We start from the raw sequence: 24,695 nt of genomic DNA on the forward strand, positions 1-24,695 counted from the left end.
TTCCCGTGAAACTGCCCCAAGTGACCCTGACAAATGACCCTGGATGAGTACCCAGGGTTATTTGCGTGCAAAATTATCGGAGCCCTCCGAGCTACCCGTCTGCTTCTTGTGGCGCATATGATAGGCGGTGTCTGATTGGCCAATAACGAGACCACGTGATAAACGCAGCTAATAATTTGGAATCGCACTTATGATCCGGACATCAGGAGTGCCCGGAGCGTCAGTGCGATACCAAATTATCTGCAGCATTTATCACGTGGTAAATCACATGCATCAGGATGAGGTTGCAGGACGTCGAGATCTTGCCAGATTTTACCTCGACTATCATTTAAATGCCAGATTTGGCGTAAAAGCAGTTTTTAACAGAAAGCTTGATATGTGAATACTTATCAAACGGTAAGGCAATGTTCAGTCTTTGTCACGGAAGGACGATTTTGCTTGGTTCGAACATGTACAAGAGCGTGGCGTAGTTTACAAGCCACGTTCACGGGTCTACGTCGATATAAGAATCTTCAATATTAATATATCCGAAATCCAATATCGAGTAGGACCTATCCCATGATAGGCTACCCCTAGCCCCATAAATATGGCCAATTTACTGGACTACCTCCGTTAATAAAGGCCACACTTCCACCCTGTACAAAAACATGTCGAACTTTGTCAAATTTTGATTTTCACATTTAGGCTTAGTTTATTTTTGCTTAAGAAGCATACTCACCCTCTTTATAGGTAGTCCGAGTAACTTGGACTCAACTTGTCGCCTTTTTAACATTCGGACATGGTCTGGCGATAGTGGGGTCCAAACTAATGGGTATATGCCGAGCAACACAATTCTGTCATTGACCCAAAAACCCAACATTGCCCAACAAAAACATCAGATTTCACCCTCAAAACGGCCTCCAAATTACTAGATATGCCACCTGAGGTCCAAGTAGACATCGATAACTAAGATGGTTGTACTGAAGTTTACTTACGATCCGGATGAAAAGTGAAATTTCCCGTTCAATTCCGAGAGCTCCCCTCGCGATCGTGAACACGTTAAATTTCCGATTCGTGTTAATGTTTTAACGACGTGATGTGGTCTTCATGCCCAGCGTATATTCGATGGTTCCCGTCGCACGGGTGCCATTTTGTTTAACGTTTGAACAAATTTCGAGCTGAGATCCGACGACTCTTTGTTGGATATCAGACGACTATTTACTGTACGCTGACTAAATACATAAAACAGTCACCAAGTTGTGCTATAAATACACCTACTACGCGTTGCACTTACAACGCGTTTTGTGAAATGGATCGTAGGACGCGTCGCAGCTGCGACGCATCGTAGAGATACGATGCGTCGTAACGCTGTGATGCATCGTAAGTTACGAAGAGTTTGATGAAATCGGGTGCTGGAAACCAACCACAGACACCGTCTTTGAAGTGCATACCGCGGGCAGCGTCCGACGGGCCAATCACGAGGCCACGTGATAAATGCTGTGGATAATTTGGTATCGCACTGACGCTCCGGGCTCCTCATGTCCTGATCGTAAGTGCGATTCCAAATTATTAGCAGCGTTTATCACGTGGTCTCGTGATTGGCCCGTCTGACGACGCCTGCGATATGCACTATAAAGAGGGTGTCTGTGGTCGGTTCTCAGACCAAAAGACTCTGACTTCCAACAACGCTTCGCGTGCACGTTAAAACTCAAGCTGTAGCTTCGGTACGGAACGGGGACCGTTTTCATCATTTTTTGCACCATCGGGATCGATTCAACCGTTATACTTGTTAGCGTTTTGAACGTGAGTTTGTCAAGAAGTACTGGGCATAGGTCTTGGGGTACAAATATACTGGGGTCGCTCCAAAACTCACAGGCTAACATGCTGGCATGTTGATTGAATAATATTCGTGGAGTATACAGCATGTTCGCGTTGATATGCCTATCTATGGGTATTACGAGTAATACCCATAGCTCTAGGGGTAAATGATAGGCCTACCGGTAGCTGGAGTTACCCAGCCCTAAATTTTATCATTGGGTTGTCATTTAGGGCTGGAGGAAGTTTTTCACTTGAACCTGCAGCATTGGCAGGTCCCCCCCCCCCCAAAAAAAATCGAAAATGTGCAATTTTGTCCCTGTAACACACTAATTTCAACTGGAACTCGCCCCAAACCTTGCCTGGCATAACCACTACACAGGTCCTTGAAGTAAAAAATGATCGTTCAAATGCAAGATTTGCCGGAATAGCAGATTTCAAGAAAGTTTCATATGTGAGTGCTTATCATACGGTAAAATAATGTTCAGTTTGTGTCATGAAGAGACGATTTCACTAGGTTCGAAATGGTAATGGAGCGTGGCGTAGTTTACAAGCCACGTTCACAGGTCTACCCTAAAGGGTACTTTAACCCTAACCGCCCTGAATCCTCCAAAATCCTTTTTGCATATTGGAGGAATTTGCAGGATTGAGGTTACATGGCAAAAGTGCGTTGCTGATTTCGGAGTACGCACTGTGTCCAGGTCTTGGGCCGGACCTTGTGTTGTTTATGTTCAGCCATGCATAAATTTAGTCCTTGATTATACTTGACATCCTCCGCATTGCTCCAGGATGTCACTGCCTCTGCCTCCGCCTACTGACAGACATAGCCGGAGGATTTTGCAGGATTCAGGCAGTGGTCATCCCTCCATGGACCATATTCAAGAAATAATGGAGGAATTTGCAGGATTGAGGCTATATGCTATTTTTCCATGAGGCCAATTGGAGGATTTTGCAGGATTGAGGCTACATCCTAGCAAAAAGGCCTAGGGAGTTAGGGTTAAAGGAGCACTGCATCCTGAAATCCCCGACAATTTCATGTTTGGATTGTTTACTTATGAATCCTATTTCAAACATCTGGTTGAAAGGAAACCAACCTAATGTCTTACTGTTACTCAGAAAAAACAAAAAAACCCTGATTGTTTACATCGGACACGACGGAGTACTATGATACATGTTTCCTGTCGTTTTCTTTCAATGTATACGATGTGTGTATGTGTTTAGTATAGTACTACATGTAGTAGTATTACACACGTACAGCTACCCCTAGAACTATGGGTCTTGCTACACAATACCCATAGATAGGCATATCAACGCGAACCATGCTGTATACTCTCTCCTTAACCCTTACCCTACTAGACCCTCCAACGCATGCCAATTGTGCCTCAAGAAAATCTCCTATGTTTTTTGCATAGCCCTCCAATATCTGCCATGTCATTTCAAGGGTAACTGGACAGGCACTCCAATACATGCCACAGAGAACAATGAGAGTCCTCTGATAACAAAGTGAGTGCCCCCAGCTGGTCAGTATCAGGCACCCTCCAGGGCCTCCAACTCCTGCCAATTGGAGCCTTCACTGCTACATCAAAGTATCCTCCAATAAACTGCAGCTGGAGGGCATTGGCATAACCAACTGACATGCAGTAAACTACCCTCAGAGAGTAAGGGTTAATATACAGTCAACGACCGAAAAAACTAGAGTTGAGTTTTGGAGCGGCCGCTGTATATTTTACCCCAAGACTATGCCCAGTACTTCTTGACATACCGGTACTGATGTTCAGTTCGCTTAAAGTATAAGTGTTGAATCGATCCCGATGGTGCAAAAAAATGATGAAAACAGTCCCATTTCCGTACCGAAGCTACAGTTTGAGTTTAAACGTTTTTACGTGCACAAAGCTTTGTTGGGTTGTTGGCGTGACGTCAGAATAGTCAGAGTCTTTTGGTCTGGACACCGACCACAAACACTGTCTATAGTGCATATCAAGGGTGACGTCAGACGGGCCAATCACGAGGCGCCTCGTGATTGTGCAATACTACCAGTGAAACAGTATTTCAGAGTCTGAAATTCACACTACACCAGGCCAGCTGCGTTTTGCGGGACATCGTACACGCACAGTACGCGAGACGCACGCCAATCTCCTTATAAGGTAAGGAGATGTAGAGGGACATTCCATATTAAAGTCAGAGGGGCGTTTCATAAAACATGAAGTAGGCCTAATATTGTGGAACAAAAATGGTTGGCAACGTCTAGTTTTTGACTTGTTTTAAACGTCTGGACCGAAAAGATTATTTTTTTTTGGACCGAAAAGGTATTAAGTAAGATTTGAGGCTTTGCATGGTGGAGATACTAAATAATGAAAGTTTGCGGAAACACCATGTGCGAATAATTTCTCAACTAAGAGAATGGTTCTGAAAAGAATCAGAGGTATAAACTCGACGTTCTGGTCAGTATGCTCTGACCGTCTTCAGGAGAGTGCCTAAACTCTAAGAAAGTGAATACTTAAGTAGCAAAAGGCGAAGTCAATGAAGTATTAGGCCAAAAAAAAAAAATATTCAGTCTCTGGTCAGACCAAAGTTCCGGAATTGACGCAGCCACGCGGCTTTTTTTTTTTTTGTTCCTTTTTTTTTTTTTTTTCTTCAGCTTGGATTGTACAGACAAGGTGGGTACTATTTTGCTTTGTTTGTGTCCTCATGTACATTGGTGGCCTCCATAATTTGCCTTGGTGCTTTCGATCATTTGCCTTGGTGCAGTTTCCCATTCCTTGGTGCTCTTTGGTAAAAAAAATTGAGGAGGTGCGGAAATAGAGGGCGCTGTTGGAGCTACCGCGGAACATTTTGGAAAAAAAAAAGATCGACGCGCATGCTTAAAATCGACGCGCGCGCTGACCAGAGACCGACTTATTTTTTTTTTTTGCCTTATACCGAAAAGGTATTCGCCTCGGGTAATTATCAGCATTCCAGACTCCAACCAGTCTTAAACATAGTGTTTAACACCTCCCAAGCACTCATTTATTCCCTTTGTAAAAGCATAAACAGGAGATTTATTTTGACGATAATCTAACGCATTGTCGAAATCATTCCTCAATATTGACATTTTCGATATTATTCCTCAATATCCAAATTTTTGATATTTCGATATGATTTAAAAAATGATATCAGCAATATCGATATCAAAACAATATCGAATAATTGAGTAATATCGATATATAAATGGTGCTTATTGGCGAGCTGCGAAGCAGATGCGAGCCTATGTAATACCAATTTCCGTCCGTCTGTCCGTCTGTCCGTTCTGACCAGGACCACTTGTGGGGTACCCGTCCTTTGTTCGAGGTACCCCGCAAGTGAAATCTTTAGAAATAGGGTACCCCGCAACTGAAATCTTTAGAAATAGGGACAATGGGACAACAATGGAGGTACCCCGGAAGTCCATCTGGGAGGTACGGGCGTCCGTCCGTCCGTCCGGACGTCCGCGTTCAGATAAAAATGTTGAAGTTTTTGGTTCTAGTTAACTTGGGGAAAAAAAATTAAATGCAGTTGTCATGTATCATCTTTATAACTTCAGTTAGGTTCATATCATTGCAGTAAATTTTATGATTTTATTGAGGAATTTTTTATTCAAGGAAATGTTAAAGTTTTTAATTGTTACATGTACATGTATACTGGTATAACATGTACGTGTGTGTATACCGGTATAACATGTACATGTACACTATGCATTTTGGGGATGAGCATGAGCTTCTGGTTTGATCTTTTAGTTTATGGGGTTGGAGTAGGGATGGGGTAGGGTAGGGGTGGGTTGGGGGATAGGGTTGGAGTTAGGGTTTGTGTGAGTAGGATGAGTAGGGGAGCTAGGATGGGTGGGGCGGGTGGGTTGGGGTGGGGAGAGGGTTTGGAATACTGGGTTTGGGTGGGGTGGGGATTTGTAGGGGTGGGGTGGGAACAGGTAGGGGGAGACAGGTAGGGAGAGACAGGTAGGGAGAGGATGGGCATGGATGTAGGGGTTGGGTTAGGAGGGGGTTGGGCAGGGGGCGGGATATAGGATCGGAGTAGGGGTTGGGTTGGGGATGTGTAGGGAGGGGTAGGGATGGGTTGTTGTAGGGGTTGGATAGTTGTAGGGGTTGGATAAGGGAAGGGGGCAGTATATAGGGATCAGAGTAGGGGTTGCATGGGGTCAGGTGGGGATGTATGGGTGGGGGAATGGGGTGGGCGGGATATTGGAATTCAAGTAAACTGACCCCTACACCTAGGCACATCAACAAGAATCCTGATCCCCTTCCATCATGCCCATCCCCAACCCTACCTTCAGCCTCCCTTCCTGCCTTGGACAGCGAGCCATGGCGGCTTCGCTGTTCTAGTTTGATGTAGACCCACTGGTATTGGAAAAAAAATGTTGCAACCTGACGCCACTTCAGCGGTTGTGTACAAAGTCTATGGAGAGTCAAAAAAAATTTGTATTTCCTAACAAAATTGGAAATGTTTCTCAGTCCCAGATTCATGTCTTATCGTCATTTTTTGCAATGACTGACCTTCATTGAGATGATATGAAGAAAAAGTGGCGTCAGGTTGCAACATTTTTTTCCATTAACTGGGCACTAGAAGTAGAAATTTCTTCTTTTTTTTCTAAAAAAGGAGTTCAACTAGCAGACTAGTGATTAGTTCTACTCTAGGGAGTAGAACTAGTGTGCAGGAGTAGATTTTTTCTTACAACTCTAGAAATTTTGGTATCACTGGAAAGAGAATCACATGACAAAATCAATAACATTTAAATCATTTTCATATGAGCTTTGCGTTTTTGGAGAATTTAAATGGCAAAATTCAATTCAATTCTGTAATTTTTAGTGTCAAATTTAAATATTATTTTAAAGCCTAAATTTTCCCACAAAATTTCAAACTCATCAAAGTGTTTAATACATTGTATCATAGGAATCCTTATAAAATAAACAAAAGTTTGATTTTTTATGCCCGGCGGCGAAGCCGAAGGGGCATACTGTTTCCGCCTTGTCCTTCCGTGGGTGGGTGGGTGGGTGCGTGTGTGTGTCCGGACAAATCTTGTCAGCGCGATAACTTGAAAAAATACTTAACATATGAACTTCAAATTTGGTTTGTGGATTGTTCTTGGTAATCCTAAGAAGCCTATTGCATTTGGGGCCAAAAGATCAAGGGTCAAGGTCACAGTGGCTAAAACAAAAGAAATCTTGTCAGCGCGATAACTTGAGAACTATTTTAATTGTGAACTTCAAATTTGGTTTGTGGATTGTTCTTGGTAATCCTAAGAAGCCTATTGCATTGAAGGCCGAAAGGTCAAGGGTCAAGGTCACAGTGGCTAAAACAAAAGAAATTTTGTCAGCGTGATTACTTGAGAAATACTTTAAATGTGAACTTCAAATTTGGTTTGTGGATTGTTCTTGGCAATCCTAAGAAGCCTATTGCCTTGGAGGCCAAAAGGTCAAGGGTCAAGGTCACAGTGGCTAAAACAAAAGAATTTTCTGTCGGCGTGACAACTTAAGAAATACTTTACATGTGAACTTCAAATTTTGTTTGTGGATTGTTCTTGGCAATCCTAAGAAGTCTATTGCATCGGGGGCCGGAAGGTCAAGGGTCAAGGTCACAGCGGCTAAAACAAAAGAAATTTTGTCAGTGCGATAACTTGAGAAATACTTTACATGTAAACTTCAATTTTTTTGTGGGTTGTTCTTGGTAATCCTAAGAAGCCTATTGTATTTGGGGCTGAAATGTCGAGGGTCAAGGTCACAGTGTCTAAAACAATAGAAATCTTGTATTTACTCTGAGATCATAGGGATTAATTCATATAAAACCTACAGAAAACACTAATGATTTCGAACTTACATGTGAGCCAAGTACATGCACATGTAAGTTGATGTTAAAAGAATTGTGTTACATTGTATGTCATGGGAACAGTCACGGTTGCGGGGCATTTGTGTTTGTAAACACACCTGACTTGTTGAATCAGTTTTTATCTCTCATTACAAAAAATGTAATGATGACGAATATTATTATTTGTTTTCCTTAACGCCGCACGATTGTCCGACATGTCTGAGCCATATCTGGGCCTACACCAAACAGCCCGCCGTAACACACGGGTAAAAGCTTTCTATTCACGCTACACACAATGCAGCTTCACGGAACATGCATGCGTACGCTTAATCGCCGTTGCCACGTGCCAGACTAAAATAGGCATGCCGATACAAATTCCTGTGTCGGCTTTTCTCACCAGCGTTAAACTGCCATGTTATATGTCATTCTTAACTAAAAATATCCATATTTTGCATTCATAATGCCGTGAGATGGTGTCACTCCTTTATTGCTAAAATTTATCATTTTCCTGACAACTTGAGTACAAAATTTACCTGTTTTTTGTGCAAGTTCAACGGAATATATCAACGGTGTAGCGCCACCCATATGCACCAAATAAGGTATCAATGGATAGTGGGTTTTATAATCTGCACAATCGGGTCTTTTAAAGGTCATAAGTCAAAGGCACTTTTATGACCTCCTTCCAGTACGTCATTAAGCAAATTGGCCGCTCCCTGTGGCAGCTCACAAAAACAATGTCCGAAGACTTCAGCGAAGTATGTCAAATTGGAAAGTAAATTTCACAATGTTAAACATAGCATCTGGTACCATATTATTAGCCATTGTTTGAAAAAAAATCCTCCATATCTTCAGAAATCATTTTTAAGTCGAATTGGAGCAACAGGAACTATTTTAAATAACGCGAATAATTTTCAGCCATTTTTGACGCGCTTTCAGTTATTTTCGTCATGTTTACGTTTTACGCTGAACTCACTACTTCTACTGGTTGTTCTAGGCCCTACTACTATTTTACATGTACATGTATACTAGTACTACACTAGCCCCATAAATTTGGCCAATTTACTGGACTACCTCTGTAAATAAAGGCCACACTTTAAGAATTAACTCAGAACGTGAGGACTTGTTACCAAATTTATTTTCACATTCAGACCTGCATGCATAGTTGATTTATGCTTTTGCATAATTTCCAGCCAAATGTGGATGTTTCTTGGCATCAGTTTGTGTGTAACTCAATTGCAACCGTGTTCCAGCTGAACAATGCCCTCAGACAATACATGATGGGATAGTGATACATGGATCATTCACCTGTCAGTGATGCTGCGTGCCGCATGCCCGGTGGCTGTTGCCTACCTTCAGTGAATCCTTCAGGTATAGTGCGCCCTCATGCATGTACGGTCCGCCAGCTAGCCGTACGATGTACTTACTTATGCAAACCATATACCACAGGCGAAGGTTCCACCACACCTAATACATGCAATAGGGAAACAACGCAATATCCTACGCAAAGAGCCCCCGCCTTGTGATGGTTCAGGAGCAAGGTGGCATTATTTTTTTTCTGGAAATTAAAGATTGCGACCCCCTGGACATTTTTCTTGTCAATTTTATTAGTGGTAACCGGGTGAATTTTTTTATGCCCCACCGGCGAAGCCGAAGGGGCATACTGTTTACGCCTTGTCTGTCCGTGTGTATGTGTGTGTGTGTGCGTTTGTTTATGGTGTAAATCGAGGACACACACGTGCAAAATCATCGGTGAATCGAGGACAGGAAGCAAATTGAGGAAGACCTCGATAAGAAAATGTGTACAAAACGATAAAGTCCATTTGAAATGTTGATGGTCATGTCCACTTTGAAGTTCAAATGCAGTTGAATAATTTGTTATAGCGTTTCCAATACTCTACTGTGTAGAACTGTTTCCACTATCAGAGATACATGTACACTGTAGTCACCATAATCTTTCCCTGTACCTAACTGTTGCATTTTGTTAATTGTTACTCTATCCACAGCCGAAACAGGTACCAGACCAGTGGCAGCATGACATGTATGAGGGGGCTGGCTCTGGCAGGTACAGAACCAGTGGCACCATCAGTGGCCAAAACCAGCAAGGACGGCTTGTTGTCTCCAATCTAGATTATGGAGTCTCTGATGATGACATCAAGGTAAGAAAAGAGCGCTATCAATTGCAAGTTTTACCAGTCAGGCATGCAACTTTCCACGGATTTCCGCATTTAAAAAAATCTTGCACCTAAATTGCTAGCGTATAAATTATTTCTTCAAATTTTGACCTTAAATCGCTTGTAATTTGATACCTGATGACGTCATGATGCATCACATTAAAAAAAAAAACCTTGCGATCACAATTCAGGTTCATACCAGGCTTTATCATCATCATCCCATAAACAGGATTGAAGAACTATTTGTTAGTTTTGATACAAGGCTCATGTCTATAGTTTGAATTCACCTAATTTTAACCTTAAAGTAACCCCAGAAGTAAAGGTCAAGCGACTTTACATACGGATAAAAAATGTTGATCAATTAATTAATGATCTATCGGATTACAAAATACAAACATTGATTATTTTGTTCAAGAGTTATAATTGGAAGTTGGTAACTTTTTCACACCTGCCAACCTTTTCGATTTTAATCGGATTATCCCGTTTTTATCAGCATACAGGACACACCACAGTTCAGAAACCACACTCATCAAAGTGAAAATGACATTATGACTGATCTTGATTTAAATTGGGTTACCTTCCTGGTACTTTTTGACCTTTCAGCAGCAGATCGATCGACACCATAGATAAACATCTCGTCTCTCATCCAGAATTGGTGTTTGTGATGTTGCACTGAATTGGTTTAAGTCATATCTTGCAGACTGGTCAACCGGAGTAGAACTTAGGGGGTAAAAAATCGAATCCTACTCAAGTCTGTGTTGGACTACCACAGGGTTTCTGTTTTTGGGGCCACTTGGTTATTCCATTTACACACTCACTGTTGGAGACATAGCCCGTCATTACAATGTATGGTGTGTCACACCATTGCTATGCCAACAACACACAATTTTATATTTCGTTTCATCCCAAATCTCCCAATGAACGAATTCGTGCCTTTGAAACCTTGAATATATGCATGTCAGATATTAAATCATGGATGACTTGTAACAAACTAAAACTGAGTTAAGACAAAACTGAGTTTCTCATAATAGGTTCACCTTTAATAACCTAAACGCCTGTTTGTTGGGTGGCATGGGTGGCTTGTGCGCAAAGTGCTTGCCTCTCACCACTGTGGCCCTGGTTTGAATCCCGTCCACGGACCATACATGCTATACATGAGTAGAGTTGTGCATTGGTTCTCTCCTGTGCCATAAGGGTTTTTCTCTGGGCCCTCCGGTTTTCCTTCCTCCGGAAAAATTGAACACTTTCGCTCTCAGGCTGTGCTCTGTGGTCATACCGTATATGGGTCGATGTGGCTGGCTGCCAGAGGCGTCTTTACATGCCAGCAGCTCAACCACGTTGTAGCCTCATCCTTCGCAATTCAGCTTCTCAGCTGCAAGTAAGGTTCATTAGCCTCCCAAATTATTATTATTATTAATTGGCTGTTTCGGCAACCGGCCGAAACAGCCTTTGTTTTTGTTAAGATTTTTTTTGGCTGTTTCGGCAACCAGCCGAAACAGCCTTTGTTTTCGTTAAGATTTATTTTTGTTTTGTTTGTTTGTTTGTTTGCTTTTCCGCTTAAAAGCGGAAAAGCATTGTTTTTGTTCTGATTTTTTTCCCCTTTTTTCCCCCCTATTCTTTTTGTTCTAACCCAAATCCCATAGACTTTGTACATGTTTTATTGACCGCGTCACTTTGGACCTAAAACAAACTCGTATTCTAATGAAACTTCATATGTAAAGACCCATAGCACAGTGGTTTAAAACCCTACCTGACCCAGACATCAGGGAAAACAGTGGAGTTATGTTCATGTACAATCAATATAACAGTTTAGCAAGTATTTAGAACTTATTTAGAGTCTTCCTGAGCGTCATGGGTTCTCAATTCGGCCGCAGAAAGACGTCTTTGCAAGGATCGCATCAAGGGAGCGCACTTCAACGATAGCACCCTCTGTTGACAATTATTTAATTTTTGCAAAGACAGAGCACCATGGCCGCAACGCGCCGTGCCGCACCGCCGCGATAATAAAATAGAAATCTTTGTGCATTATACATAGGCAGTTTTATTTTAATACTTTTAATTTCAATATAATAGTTGAACAACTGATTACTTAATAAAGAAATGTTTTGAACACCATAAAAAGTATTGGTCGTCTTTTTAATTTTTTTTAACAGCGGAAATATTGGTAATTATTGTTCCCAAGAAAGTACACCCCTTCATTACCACAAATGGTGTGGTCCGCTGGGGAAAGCACATGCATCATGCAGCTGCGCTATCACCATGGAGGATTCCTCCATATCACGTACGACTAAGTGGCAAGCGTCGAAGACAGCTTTCACCGTACTTTTTACCGTACTTTTTACCGCTCGATACCTTTTGAGTTCCGGTGTGTTAATGACTTTCTTAATTGATAATTCATTTCAGCAACATCTCTTTTCTTATACCAGTACATTAGGCCAAAAAAAAAAATAGTTCTGCTTCCGATTACATGTCTTTCAAAAATAGGGTCGGTCGGTCAGAATTTTTTTTTTTTTTGCCAATTTTTTTTATACAGATTGAATGGGGTATTCAATTATATGCGAAGTTTTAGCCTGAACTATTTCTATTGCACTACGAAAGCTATACACAAAATGGCCACAAAAAGTGAATAAAACCTACCTTAATTATTGTCAATATATTTAAGTTCGATAATTCGTAAAAAAAATTGTGGGAAATTCAGGTCGTTCGCACCATAGGCACAACGCTAGTCAAGAACGGGAGCTGGCCAAAACTCCGAAGTGTGTGATGCACTGTACATGTACATTTGTACATGTGTGGCCCGCGGCCAACGGGTCGAACATTTCAGGAAACACGCTGCATTGTATCACTCCAAATACGAGTAGTGCGATCTCAAAATGAACTCTTGAACACGGAAAATACATACACAGACAAGCTAGATCAAAACTGTGAATTAACTTGCAAAAATGTTCTTTCTCCATCGGTGTTTTCTTGGCATTTTTACGATGTCTTTCTCAGCATTTTTACGATGTCGATTCCGACCAGTTGACAGAGCACGTGCCTGCGCCTGCATAGCCATGCTAGCGCTAACATCGCATAGCCCTGCACAGACTAGTTACCGCATTTTCATAATTGGCTCCTGCGCGGCGCGGCGGGAACCAGTCGTCGCCGCATTGCGCTTATTACGCACGTGATTATAGACATCGAATTGCGAAGTAGTTGAATCGCGCAGCGAATTTGTAAAAATAACGGAGGTTTCTTTTGAAAAAATAGCGAATGTAAGTAAGAAAACAATAAATACAAGCATTTTTTGATGCAAAAGGGTTGTTGAGAGGTATTTTGTGAAGACAGACAAGACATAAGGTTTTTATTTTTATTTATTAATCTTTTTTGTTTGTTTTTGTTTTTGGAATTGCCGATAAAATTTTTTAGGGTCGCAGCCTAAAAATAGGGTCGGTCGGGTAACCGGAAGCAGAACTATTCTTTTTTTTGGCCTTAACTACACGTCTTATTTTTATTCTTCAAGGCTCGGCGTATAAGCCGCCCTGCGTATAACTAGCCGCAGTAAACATTTTCTTGGGCAAAATCAACGTATAAGCCGCGGCTTATATTCCGAAAATTACGGTACTATAGTATTATGTTTAGTGTTATATTTACGGCAAATTGCAAGTGAAATGGAACCAGAGAGCTAAAAGCAGAGCTGATAAGGTAGGAAAGGGAGATGGCTGGTTTTGTTTTTGAAATGAAAATAACATGGCTGTCCACCACAAACTGGTTGTAAAGTCAGCATTTCATGTATTGAGATACAGAACAAAATGTTTAAATTATATTATATTCAAATACATTACTCATTGTAACTTGGTATGAGCCATGAAGTTGGTTGAGGTTAGATCCAGACAGTCCTTATCTTTTTGCCTAGATGCTATCAAATTGCCCTCCTATCAACAGGCTTTTCAGAGGCCGCTGCAGCCTTGGCTGCAAAGGGTAAGTTGGCTTCAACAAGAAGTACTTCAGACAATCACTTACAACACTACATGGTATGTCAAATGATGTTCCCAGAAAAACTATCAATGTCAGTTCTGCATCTTTAATGGCTGGGGGTTTCTTCGTCCAACTATAAAACTCTGATCTCCAGATGGCTTTAATTTGGGACTACAAATTGGCTATTGGAGTATTTATAAGGGCTTTAACGATAGTTCCAACCTTTAATTCCCTTATCTCATTAAAGGTATGTTCATCAAGAAACCACAATAAGGACACTGACTCCACATTGGGACCATGGTACTATTCTTCACAAGTTGGCTAAAGCCCCCTTTTGAGCCTTTTGTGTCTGAGGGTTAAAACAGCCTTTCTGTTGGCAGCCTCTGCAGCATGTCGAAGAAGTGAACTTCATGCCCTCTAGCTGCAGGTCACTTGCGCTTGGAACCAAGAGGCATACATTTTATTACAGAGATGAGCTTTCTAACTAACCAAGGGTCAATCTCTAAATTTGTCTCCCCCAGATATATTTGTTCCTACCTTGATTTTCTTTTCAAATCAGGGGTGAGATTTGTCCGGATTTTTCTGGAATTTATGTGAGACGAACCGGAATTTCCTTGAGACGATCCAGATTTCCGGATTTCCACTGTTTTCCCCTTTTTGGACGAAAGTAAGCAAAAGACTGGTACAAGTCTAGGTGTACAGTCTCACAGTGATTTTCCTATGCATATGAGCACCACTTCGTCGTCCCCTACATCTGTGATAGATACCATTTTTTTTTTTTAGAGTTTCCTCAAGTACATGAGAGATCAGAGCTCAGTGTCCTTGATTCAGTTGTTGTAGTTCATATCTGCTATATTTTCTTCCGGGTCAGCAGATTGCCACAACGTACCACACCTCAATATTGCTGAACGAATGGGAGACCTAGAATACTGACTAATATCCCATCTTGTCCGGATGTGTCTCTTGCTCGTCGATCTGATGATGACCCATAACAGCACCAGAGTGTTCCCTCTCGTTCTGATCTCCCAGTTTTCTACTTGACAAATGCTCAATCTCTTGTCAATAAACTTGACGAAGCAGCAGTAGTCTTCCAGCAAAATAAAGTTGATGTCGGGGTAATAACTGAATCATGGTTCTCCAGAGATATCCCTGAGAATCAAATTCAAATATCCAACTACAATTTCTCCTCCAAATGTCGGGAAGGTCAACGTGGAGGAGTCGCCGCCATCTATGTCAACAATGACATGTCCTTTATAGCCAAGCTGGATGTTATTGACGTACCAGACGGGTTGGAATGTGTGTGGGTCAAAATAAGACCTAAACACCTCCCAAGATCTATCGGCAGTTGCTGTTTGTGCAGTGTATAACAACGAACCCTCCTCGTCAAACTCAATTAACGGAGCATCTGTTGAACAGTATGGACCGTTTACGAACATTGTATCCGGATAATGCTATTTTGATTTTAGGTGATTTCAATCGCATGAATATACAATCTATTCTCAGAGGTAATGATGTACACCAAATTGTTGAGTTTCAGACTCGTGCTAAAGCAATGCTTGATTTATTGCTCATGAGTGGTAAAGATCTCTAGAATTGTCCTTTTGCCATTTCTCCAATTGGCCATATCAATCATGTCGGAATTATTTGGCGACCTAAGCTTAGAACAGTTGCCGCTAAGCACATCTCCAAAACTTTGATCACGCGTCCTGTGCCCGAGTCTGGAATTTGATCATTCGGTTCATGGATACAGGGTTCTGATTGGCATGAGGTCAGGGAGTGCTCTGATGCTCAAAGTAAAGTTGATTTTGCATATTTTTAACATTATCGAACTTCTCACCAAATTTCATGAAGATGTGTTTTGAAAAATCACATGTTTGATGATGTTAACATGACGTCACACATTTTCAAAATTTCATGCATCTAGGCCTATCTATATCCTAACAAAAATACAAAAAGAATTTTTAATTTAGCATGTTGCATTTGTGAGATATGGCTTTACGGTTCAAAAATTCAAAAAGCTATAATAACTCACATGACGTCACTTCAATTTTCATCTTTAACACGTCCCTGTCTATGTATAAGGTATGTACACCTCAAGCCAATCCAACTTGTAGTTCTCTAGATATAGGCCATTGAAAATGCACTTTTAACCCTTTTAACTCGGCCCTGTGTAAAATTGCTCACTGGTGATCGAAAGTGTTTGATACTATTTTTTATCTTTATGGAATTTTTTTTTTCTCAAAATGTTGAAAAAGCCCAAAAGAAAAAAAAACTTAACAAAAACTTGAGCCGTTTCGGTGTCTGCCGAAACAGCTAATTACATCATACTTTTCTGTTTTAACAGAAACATCCAAAACTGAAATGGATAATGGCCAATGAAATAGTTTCATGCCTGATCACCCTGAATTTTGGAACAAAAACAATCCAAATGTCCAGTAAATATATCTCTTTATTTGTATTAATGCAGGAATTATTTGGAGATTTTGGGGTCTTACTTCATGGGGCTGTCCACTACGACCAATCAGGCAGAAGTCAAGGCACAGCTGATGTGGTCTTTCAGAGGAAAGCAGATGCCATCAAAGCCATGAAGCAGTATAATAATGTACCCTTAGATGGTAAGAAGGAATAGAAACATTTTTTTTTTCATTTAAAGCCATTTTTGTATCTCAAGGCCACAGAAAGGTTTGGATTATAAGGCCTTTTCACACTGTCCAAAATCTCCGGGTTGGAACCGGTTCCAACCACGAGATTTTTTTCAACCCTTTTCCCACTTCTAAAGTTTCAACCCGGTTCCGACCCGGGTAGAGTGCTCTAGCCGGATCGAAATCAACCCTGGGAGGGACCAGGGTTGAAAATCTCAACCCGGATCGAAATTGCATTTTTCGGCGTGAACCGTGTCGAAAATGACAGTGTGAACCGCCCCGGGTTGAGTCACTCACGGCCGATCCGTGTTGAGTTGAGGCCGACATTTTACCGAAAATCTGACACGCCAAGCATAATATTTCCCTCCACCACTATCGCCGTCACAAACACCGATCCCAAAACAATCGCTCCCTAATTATCATCGAATAATGTATCGGTGTATGGAGCATCCTTTACCGAGTCTGGGCTTGTATTAGGTCCGCAAAATGTACCCCCAAAATGTACATTTCTAATGTTAAATAGAACGAATCGTCTAACGAAATGACCGGAGCCATTTTGGAAATATTGCACACAGCTGCGCTGGTGTCGTACAAAAATCGGACTCCCAAATCGGATTCGTTTACTCTCTTATTATTGGTCAAACCCTTTCACGTGACAGGTCCTTCTCCCAATAGGCATGCGCAATACTACCAATGAGTCCGTATTGCACAGAGTAGTAAATTCACGCTGCACACCGGCCTGTCCGTAAGCCTCGTGCGTCGCAATGCATTATGGGATTGAGAAAATCATCGCAGCGCCCTGTGCCGAATGCGATCCGTGTCGAGAATTTGTAGTGTGAATTCACAGGGGCCGTAGCCGGATTGAACGTTACACGGTTCACGTAGCGGCCGTTCCCGTAAAGGACAGTGTGAACGTCGCGTCTCTCCGATCCGTGTCGAAAAATACTCGGGCTGAACCGGGTTGGATCCGGGTAGGTTTCAACACGGTTCGAAACGGAGATAGTGTGAAAAGGCCTATAGATGGTCTGTGGTGCAATCTAAGTCAATTCCTAGCCACTTTAGTTGCTTTCCAAGCATGTCTTTTTAAAACTACACATTGTCCTTTGATATTCCTGAAATATCTGACATTTTATGTTTTTAGATTGTTAAATACTTAATATATTTCAAAAGTCAGGTCAGGGGTTGGCTCAAAAAGAGGTGCGGGGGCAAGTGTCCCCCATGACACATGGCAGTGCTGTTATAACATAAGGGGTAGTGAACTTTTTTTTTTTTTAAGGTTTTATTTGTTTACGAAATTGCTTTCATTGTAAAGCCCACCCAAAAAAAGAAAACAAATGATGATAAAATGGCCACAATTGACCAGTGCAATCCAAAGTTATGGCCAGTATGATTCACACGAGTACAAGATAATAAGCAGATAATAAAATACATGTAATAGAGATGTGGAATCCATAAGAAAGCTTAGCTTGTGGGTATGGACCCCGATAATTGGCATGATTATATACACAGACAAATGGATTATAAACACAACAAACATGAACGAAACAAGACAATGGGGATGGAAGGCAAACCGGAATAAATGAAAATAAATTACAATAATATGTATGTAAAAATGATGATAGAACAAAATCATTAACACAATCAAGAAGAACCTCTGATCAGTAGCTAAGAGTTACATGTAAATAGTGAAGAAGACTCAAAGTTGAACTAAACAAGAGAAAATCGATTTCATTATAAAGTGAAAAGAAAGAATACGTACATGTCGATGATTTTATTAGAATGAAATGGTCACGAATTAATTGGAGCATATATTAAACTATGACAAGATAAATAGTGAACAAGGCTTAGGCGTATTTATTTAAAAGGAATTGCTTGAAGTTTTTTTTTAATATGATATCAGATTTGGTATTTTGCAAGGGCCGCTGGAGGGAGTTCCATAGCTTGGGACCTTGGAAGGGAATGGCTTTTTCGGCAAGTGTGGTACGGACATTTGGGAGATGATAATGGGCAGATTGTCGGGTTGCATGAGAATGAGTGGCGATGTTTCTAGTGAAAACCGATGCAAGACAACATGGAATAACATTCTGAGATATTTGGTGCATAAAGATACCGAGCTGAAAGGTGTAAAGATCATATATTTAATGATTTGTGAGAATAGAACAGGGGATCACTAAGGGCTCGGAAATTTGCATTGTTTATAATACGCAAAGCCTTCTTCTGGAGTACAAGGAGTCTGTTTAGGTGACACCGGGATGCGTTTCCCCAGGCTAGTATTCTATAGTTTAAGTAGGATAAAACTAGAGTATTATACAAGGTAAACAAAATATAATGGGGAATAAATGTTTTTATTCTATTAATAACACCTATATTTCTTGAGACAATTTTACATAAATGGTCAATGTGATATTTCCATGACAACTTACTATCAACGAGTATACCTAAAAATTTAGTAGTTTCAGAAATCATTGCGTTATCAATAGCAATAATTCTTGGTAATTGTTGGAGAATGCGGCTAAATAACATACACTTGGTTTCTTTAGGTTTAGAGGTAATCTGTTGGACTTGATCCAGTCCGATACTTTAATTAATTCGGAATTTACAATATTAATTAGTACATCAATATCTTTATGACTGTAAAATAAATTTGAGTCATCAGCAAATAAAATGTATGACAAGAGATTAGAAAACCTAGTGAAGTCATTAATGTAAATAAGAAAAAGTAGAGGTCCCAGAATAGAACCTTGAGAAACTCCACAAGTAAGGGTGCACTGAGACGAGGTTACATTGTTAATTGAGACAGTACCGGATGATAGTGAAAGGTTAATTATATAAATGAGGGGCTGAAGTACCGGTATGTTGGGAGCCGTATTTTTAATGACAAACGATGTGATAGAATCATGGCCACTGCTTTGCTCATCAAGATTGGATATGACATTGTTCACTTCTTGGCGAGTTGCAGGATAAAAGAAAATTGAGTTAGGATTGGGGTCAGTTAGGAAATTTGTATATTTAGTAGTACATGGAGGAATATTTTTGGCTAAATTAGACCCGATATTTGAAAAATAATCGTTAAAATGATCCGCAATTTCAGCTGGGTTTCCAGTACAGTTCCTGTTGATCAAGATTGACGTAGTACTATTTGACTTCGATTTTTTATTAAGCACTTTATTAATAATTTTCCAAGTGTTCCTGAAATTTTTTTCTCATTATTGAACTGAAGGCTAAAGTAGTTTTTCTTTGCAGTCCGCAGTACATTAGTGAGGATATTTTTGTATCTGGTATAGATTAGTCGATTGATTTCACTACGATTAGTTATGAATTTGCGATACAACTTATTCTTTAGTTTGATTGATTTAGGAGGAGGTAGGATGTTTGTAAAGATATTGTCGATTAGAGTGGCTGTTGAGCTGGTTATTCTTGTAGGTTTGCTAATTAATGGCAAAAAGGAGTGGGAAAACATGGTGTCTAGAAAGTCTTGTATGTTTTTGAAATATTTTTGGGTTGTCTTTTTATTGGTCCAAAAATCTAGAAAAAAACCTACTTTTTAAGCTAATTTTGGCCAAAATGGACAAATATAGCTCATTAAAATGCATAAATGTCACAAGTCCAATTCTGAATGCCCAAATTTGACAAAAAAAATAAACAAAAATAATTTTGGTAGTAAGAAATACATTTAGGTTATAAAACAAAGATTCCTTAATTTTTGGTTGTTTTATCCAATTTTTGGTGCAAATCTCATTAGTATGCGTAATTAGCCACAACTGATTTCAACCAAAATTGGCACAATTTAAATTGGAATATTCTGAAAGCTGCAGAACAATAATACTATAAAGTTTCATCCTTCTTACATTTTCAAAAAGTGAGTCAAATAGACCAATGAATTAAGCAACACCACATGGGCCTCTCAAATGCCACAGTTTATGATACGTACACGCACACATGTCAAACGGCGTAAACATCAGATTTAACCCTCAAAACGGCCACAAAATAATTAGGTACATGTACCAGTACACCACTTGAGATACAAGGGGAGATCAATGATTAAGATCGAGGTACTAAGGTTTACTTACGATGTGGGCGAAAAGTGAAATTTCCCGTTCAATGGCAAGGCGCAGTGACGTTACTGTAGTTGTCCCAGTGTTCACAACATGATCGCTGATAGCGAATGTCTTTCGAGATCGATTTCAACTGGTATCCACTAAGAAATTCTGACCGTACTGATTATAGAGGGGAACCAGTGTAGGATTAGTCTATGTAATAGACCATGTCGAAAGCCATGGCCTATTACGTTTGAGCAGATTTGCTGGTTAATTATGCAAGACGACCGCATCTTGATCTTTAGATTTTGACCATCAGCGGGCGCTTTCTATATAGGGTCTTCGGTCATTCACTGTTGGCACGTCATAGACATGGATTTAAAAAAAACAGACACAGCAACAAAGGCTGTGGTCACGCGCTCTGTATTATGTTACGCAAAACGTGCCCGGCTGTGTTGTATTACAAAACAATGCATTCGAATTGACCAATCACAGTTTTAGTCCTGATTTGGGAATAAAATGACGTCACGATTTAGTAAAGTCGACTCTGATTGGCTGAGGCACGAGATCGCATAAATCTGCATGCTTTGACATATCAGACGTTATACAGGAGACTTGGCTCCGTGGATAACGGGTGATACTCAGACTAGTGTAGGATATGCATCACGTTAAATACGCATCACATGACAATGATTCGGCTGCACTTGATCTCAAACGTGATAATTTTCTGTTTTCGTTTACATCATCTTTGCCCGCTGGGCACAACCGCAACACTTTACTGCACCTTGCCATTCAAACAAGTCGGAAGGTCGTTAGATAGAGGTGTCATAAAGTTACACAATTGCCTAAATTTGTGCTCCGGAAACCTCTATTTTCTTAGTTACCTGATTCATTATCGTGTGCTCAAACACGAACATTAGTGTTTTTGTGTCTACATTTAACGATCAGCTGGTGAACTAATTTTAACTCAATCAAGCTTGACTATCGGTCTTTTGACACAGGATGCGATGTCCGACAAAAGGCGCCATGATGAAAATCCATAGCGATACAAATTTGTCTATAACTCTAAAATAAAATGGTATTTTGACAGCTTAAAAAAAAGGAAATTCAAGCTTTGATAATGTTACTAATTATGCCCCGTGGCGAAGCCGAAGGGGCATACTGTTTCCCTCTTGTTCTTCCGTGGGTGGGTGGGTGTGTGTGTCCGGACAAATCTTGTCAGCGCGATTACTTTAGAAATACTTAACATATGAACTTCAAATTTGGTTTGTGGATTGTTCTTGGTAATCCTAAGAAGCCTATTGCATTTGGGGCCAAAAGATCAAGGGTCAAGGTCACAGTGGCTAAAACAAAAGAAATTTTGTTAGCGCGATAACTTGGGACATACTTTACATGTTAACTTCACATTTGGTTTGTTGATTGTTCTTGGCAATCCTCTGAAGACTATTGCATTGGGGGCCGAAAGATCAAGAGTCAAGGTCACAGTGGCCAAAACAAAGGAATTTTTGTCAGCGTGATAACTTTAGAAATACTTTACATGTGAACTTCAAATTTGGTTTGTGGATTGTTCTTGGCAATCCTCAAAGGCCTATTGTATTTGGGGCCGAAATGTCGAGGGTCATGGTCACAGTAATCATGGACTTTTCATAAGCTTCTTGATGTCTGCAATACGATACTACCATCGCGACCGAGTTAAACACAGTCACCAGGGCAGAAGATTCTTGCCGTCGATCTTGAACACAGATCGGTCTGTCATGTCGCCGCATGGCCCGTGAACGTAACATGTTGTGCACCCAACATTTGTCGTACTCGGAGATAAAGTAAGACTTTTCAAACAGCAAAAACCAGTGTAATTTCAACATCAATCCTTATCAAAATGGGAAATATGTAAGTGCATTACATGATTCAACTATTTTCCAAATTACGAGGAATATATTAAAATTTAACTTTGAAATGAGAAATGAAAAATCTGACTTTTTAAAACAAAATCATTGGGCGACGCTGTTAACGTGTTTGTTGCGGGCGTTCATTTTGTACACAAAATGATCACCAGTTGCAACCAGCGTGTGTGCGAGCCCTAATAAGATGCTTTAACCCTCCTACTGTTTAAACAGTCACAGACAGTAAAAAATTGCAAATTTCAACATGCACATTTCAACATAAACAACTGTTCTATGAGTCACAGGTTGTCAAATCATTCCCATAGCTAGTTACTTAAACAATCATTACAAGTCAATCGTGGTGTTATATGCATGGAATTCCAAAGAGTTTACAAACAGTCACCTGACTGATTTTGACTCAAAGGACAACTTGGCTCAGAATGTATGTTTGCATAGGTTTATGACGATAGGGGACATAATACATGTATCAACATTAACTACTGGTACATGTATGTATTGTGTTTAGAACTACCAGTTGTAGGGGTGTGTATATACTTGTACCTGTAGCATGGAAACCGGGTACCCGATTGAAGAAAAACACGGGAACCCGTAAAAGAAACCCAACCCCAAAATAGTGTACACTGAGCTTTAGTTTTATAATGTACTATGTAAACTGCAACGTACGCGAGCTTCATATGCATGAAATGTGTTTTGTTTTCTCTTGTAGCCTTGTTTGCATTTTGAAAATTTCCCACAATTGACATTCTAAACCTTTTTCTGAGAAGTTATTACGTAATTTGTAAAGTTGGTTACGGGCCCCCATCCCATAATCCGGAACCAGTTCCTGACATCAACAGTTACCCGGTTCCGATGCACAGCCTTAACTAGCAGATGGGAAATAACTACTTCTGAAATAAGTAATTGTGATCTTGTCTTTTATCAACTGGTTATTATGAGACCAAGAAAATGACAGCAGTTATCTGGAGTTGTAATAGCACGCTAAATTTAACTAGAATTTGTTGATTGTTCTTAATGGACAGTGCAACTTGCTTTTGCCTGAGGTTGTTTATTGATTTTTGATTTTTGAAGACCTATGAATATATTTTATTTCAAAATCATTCAAAACATTGTAAATTTTTTTTATTGAAACATGGAACACTTTAACCCTAACCTTCCTGAATCTTCCAAAATCGTCTTTGCAAAGTGGAGGATTTTGCAGGATTGAGGCAAAATGGCACAAATGTGTTGCTGATTTCGGAGGTTGCACTGTGTCTTGACACTGGTGTTCATGCTCAGCCATGCATAATTTAGGCCCAGATTACACTTCATATCATCCACACTGCTCCAGAATGTCACTAGCTCTGCCTCAATATATTGACAGTGATTGCTGGAGGATTTTGCAGGATTGAGGCAGTGGTCACCCCTCCAAGGACCACATTCAAGAAATAATGGAGGATTTTGCAGGTTTGAGGTTGTATGCAATTTTTACATGGAGGCAGTTGGAGGATGTTGCAGGATTTAGGTTACATCCTAGCAAAAATGCCTAGAGAGTTTCAGTTGAATAAAATTAAGTGATGATATTCACATAACTTACTACCCATCAAGTTTTAAGACAATCAGAGGCTCCCTAAATTTCCTAATAAAATCACAGTTTTAATGGCGATGACCCCGTGGGCACATGTTGAGGGATTTGAGCTTTTGACCATAAAAAGTTACATGTACATGTATTTTATCATAAATTTAAAGCAAGAAAAATATTGATTATGCACATCCTTATGTATGAACTGATTTTTCTTGTAAAAGATCGTTTTCATCACATTTTATCAGATTTTTTATGGGTTTTATTTTTTTTTTGTCCACCCTGTATATGTAGCGTTTGAGGCCAAACCGATCTCAAGATATATACGAGTAGGCCTAGATGCAACATACATGTATAATGACGTCATGATGACGACGTCATATCAATTTTAACACTGTCTATACAGCAGGACCGTGAGTAAAAAAAAAACCTGAACCCAAATGTCGGGATTAGTTTGTTTAGTGAAGGTCTGTGTAGCACTTTCAAAATCTAGGATATGAAAGTTACAATCCCAATCATAAGCTTTCTTTTAGTACAAGAATCATTCAAATCACCCATGTACTTTTCAAGTTTTGGAATTTTAAACATAAGCACCGTTTTAAACTTCTGTCCATGGAAGGTACATATAAGTGGTCTTTCAGCAAAATGAAAACAATTCACAAACATCCCTATGTGAATTGTTTTGGTCCCGACATTTGGGTTTCGTTTTTTATGCCCCGCGGCGAAGCCGAAGGGGCATACTGTTTCCGCCTTGTCCTTCCGTGGGTGGGTGGGTGGGTGGGTGGGTGGGTGTGTGGGTGTGT

At 40.3% G+C, this 24,695-nt stretch overlaps 1 protein-coding gene across 1 annotated transcript in view; it reads left to right on the forward strand.

The window, feature by feature from the left end:
- LOC119734741 (THO complex subunit 4-A-like) overlaps window positions 1-24,695 on the forward strand; it is a 53,249-nt gene that overhangs the window by 3,793 nt on the left and 24,761 nt on the right. Inside the window, exons 2-3 of the mRNA XM_038208285.1 lie at window positions 9,630-9,782; window positions 16,222-16,369. Coding sequence (XP_038064213.1) covers window positions 9,630-9,782; window positions 16,222-16,369 — 301 coding nt within the window. The remainder of the gene's footprint in view (window positions 1-9,629; window positions 9,783-16,221; window positions 16,370-24,695) is intronic.

Source organism: Patiria miniata, unplaced genomic scaffold (genome assembly GCF_015706575.1).
Source record: "Patiria miniata isolate m_02_andy unplaced genomic scaffold, ASM1570657v1 HiC_scaffold_28, whole genome shotgun sequence".
Classification (NCBI taxonomy): Eukaryota; Metazoa; Echinodermata; class Asteroidea; order Valvatida; family Asterinidae; genus Patiria; species Patiria miniata.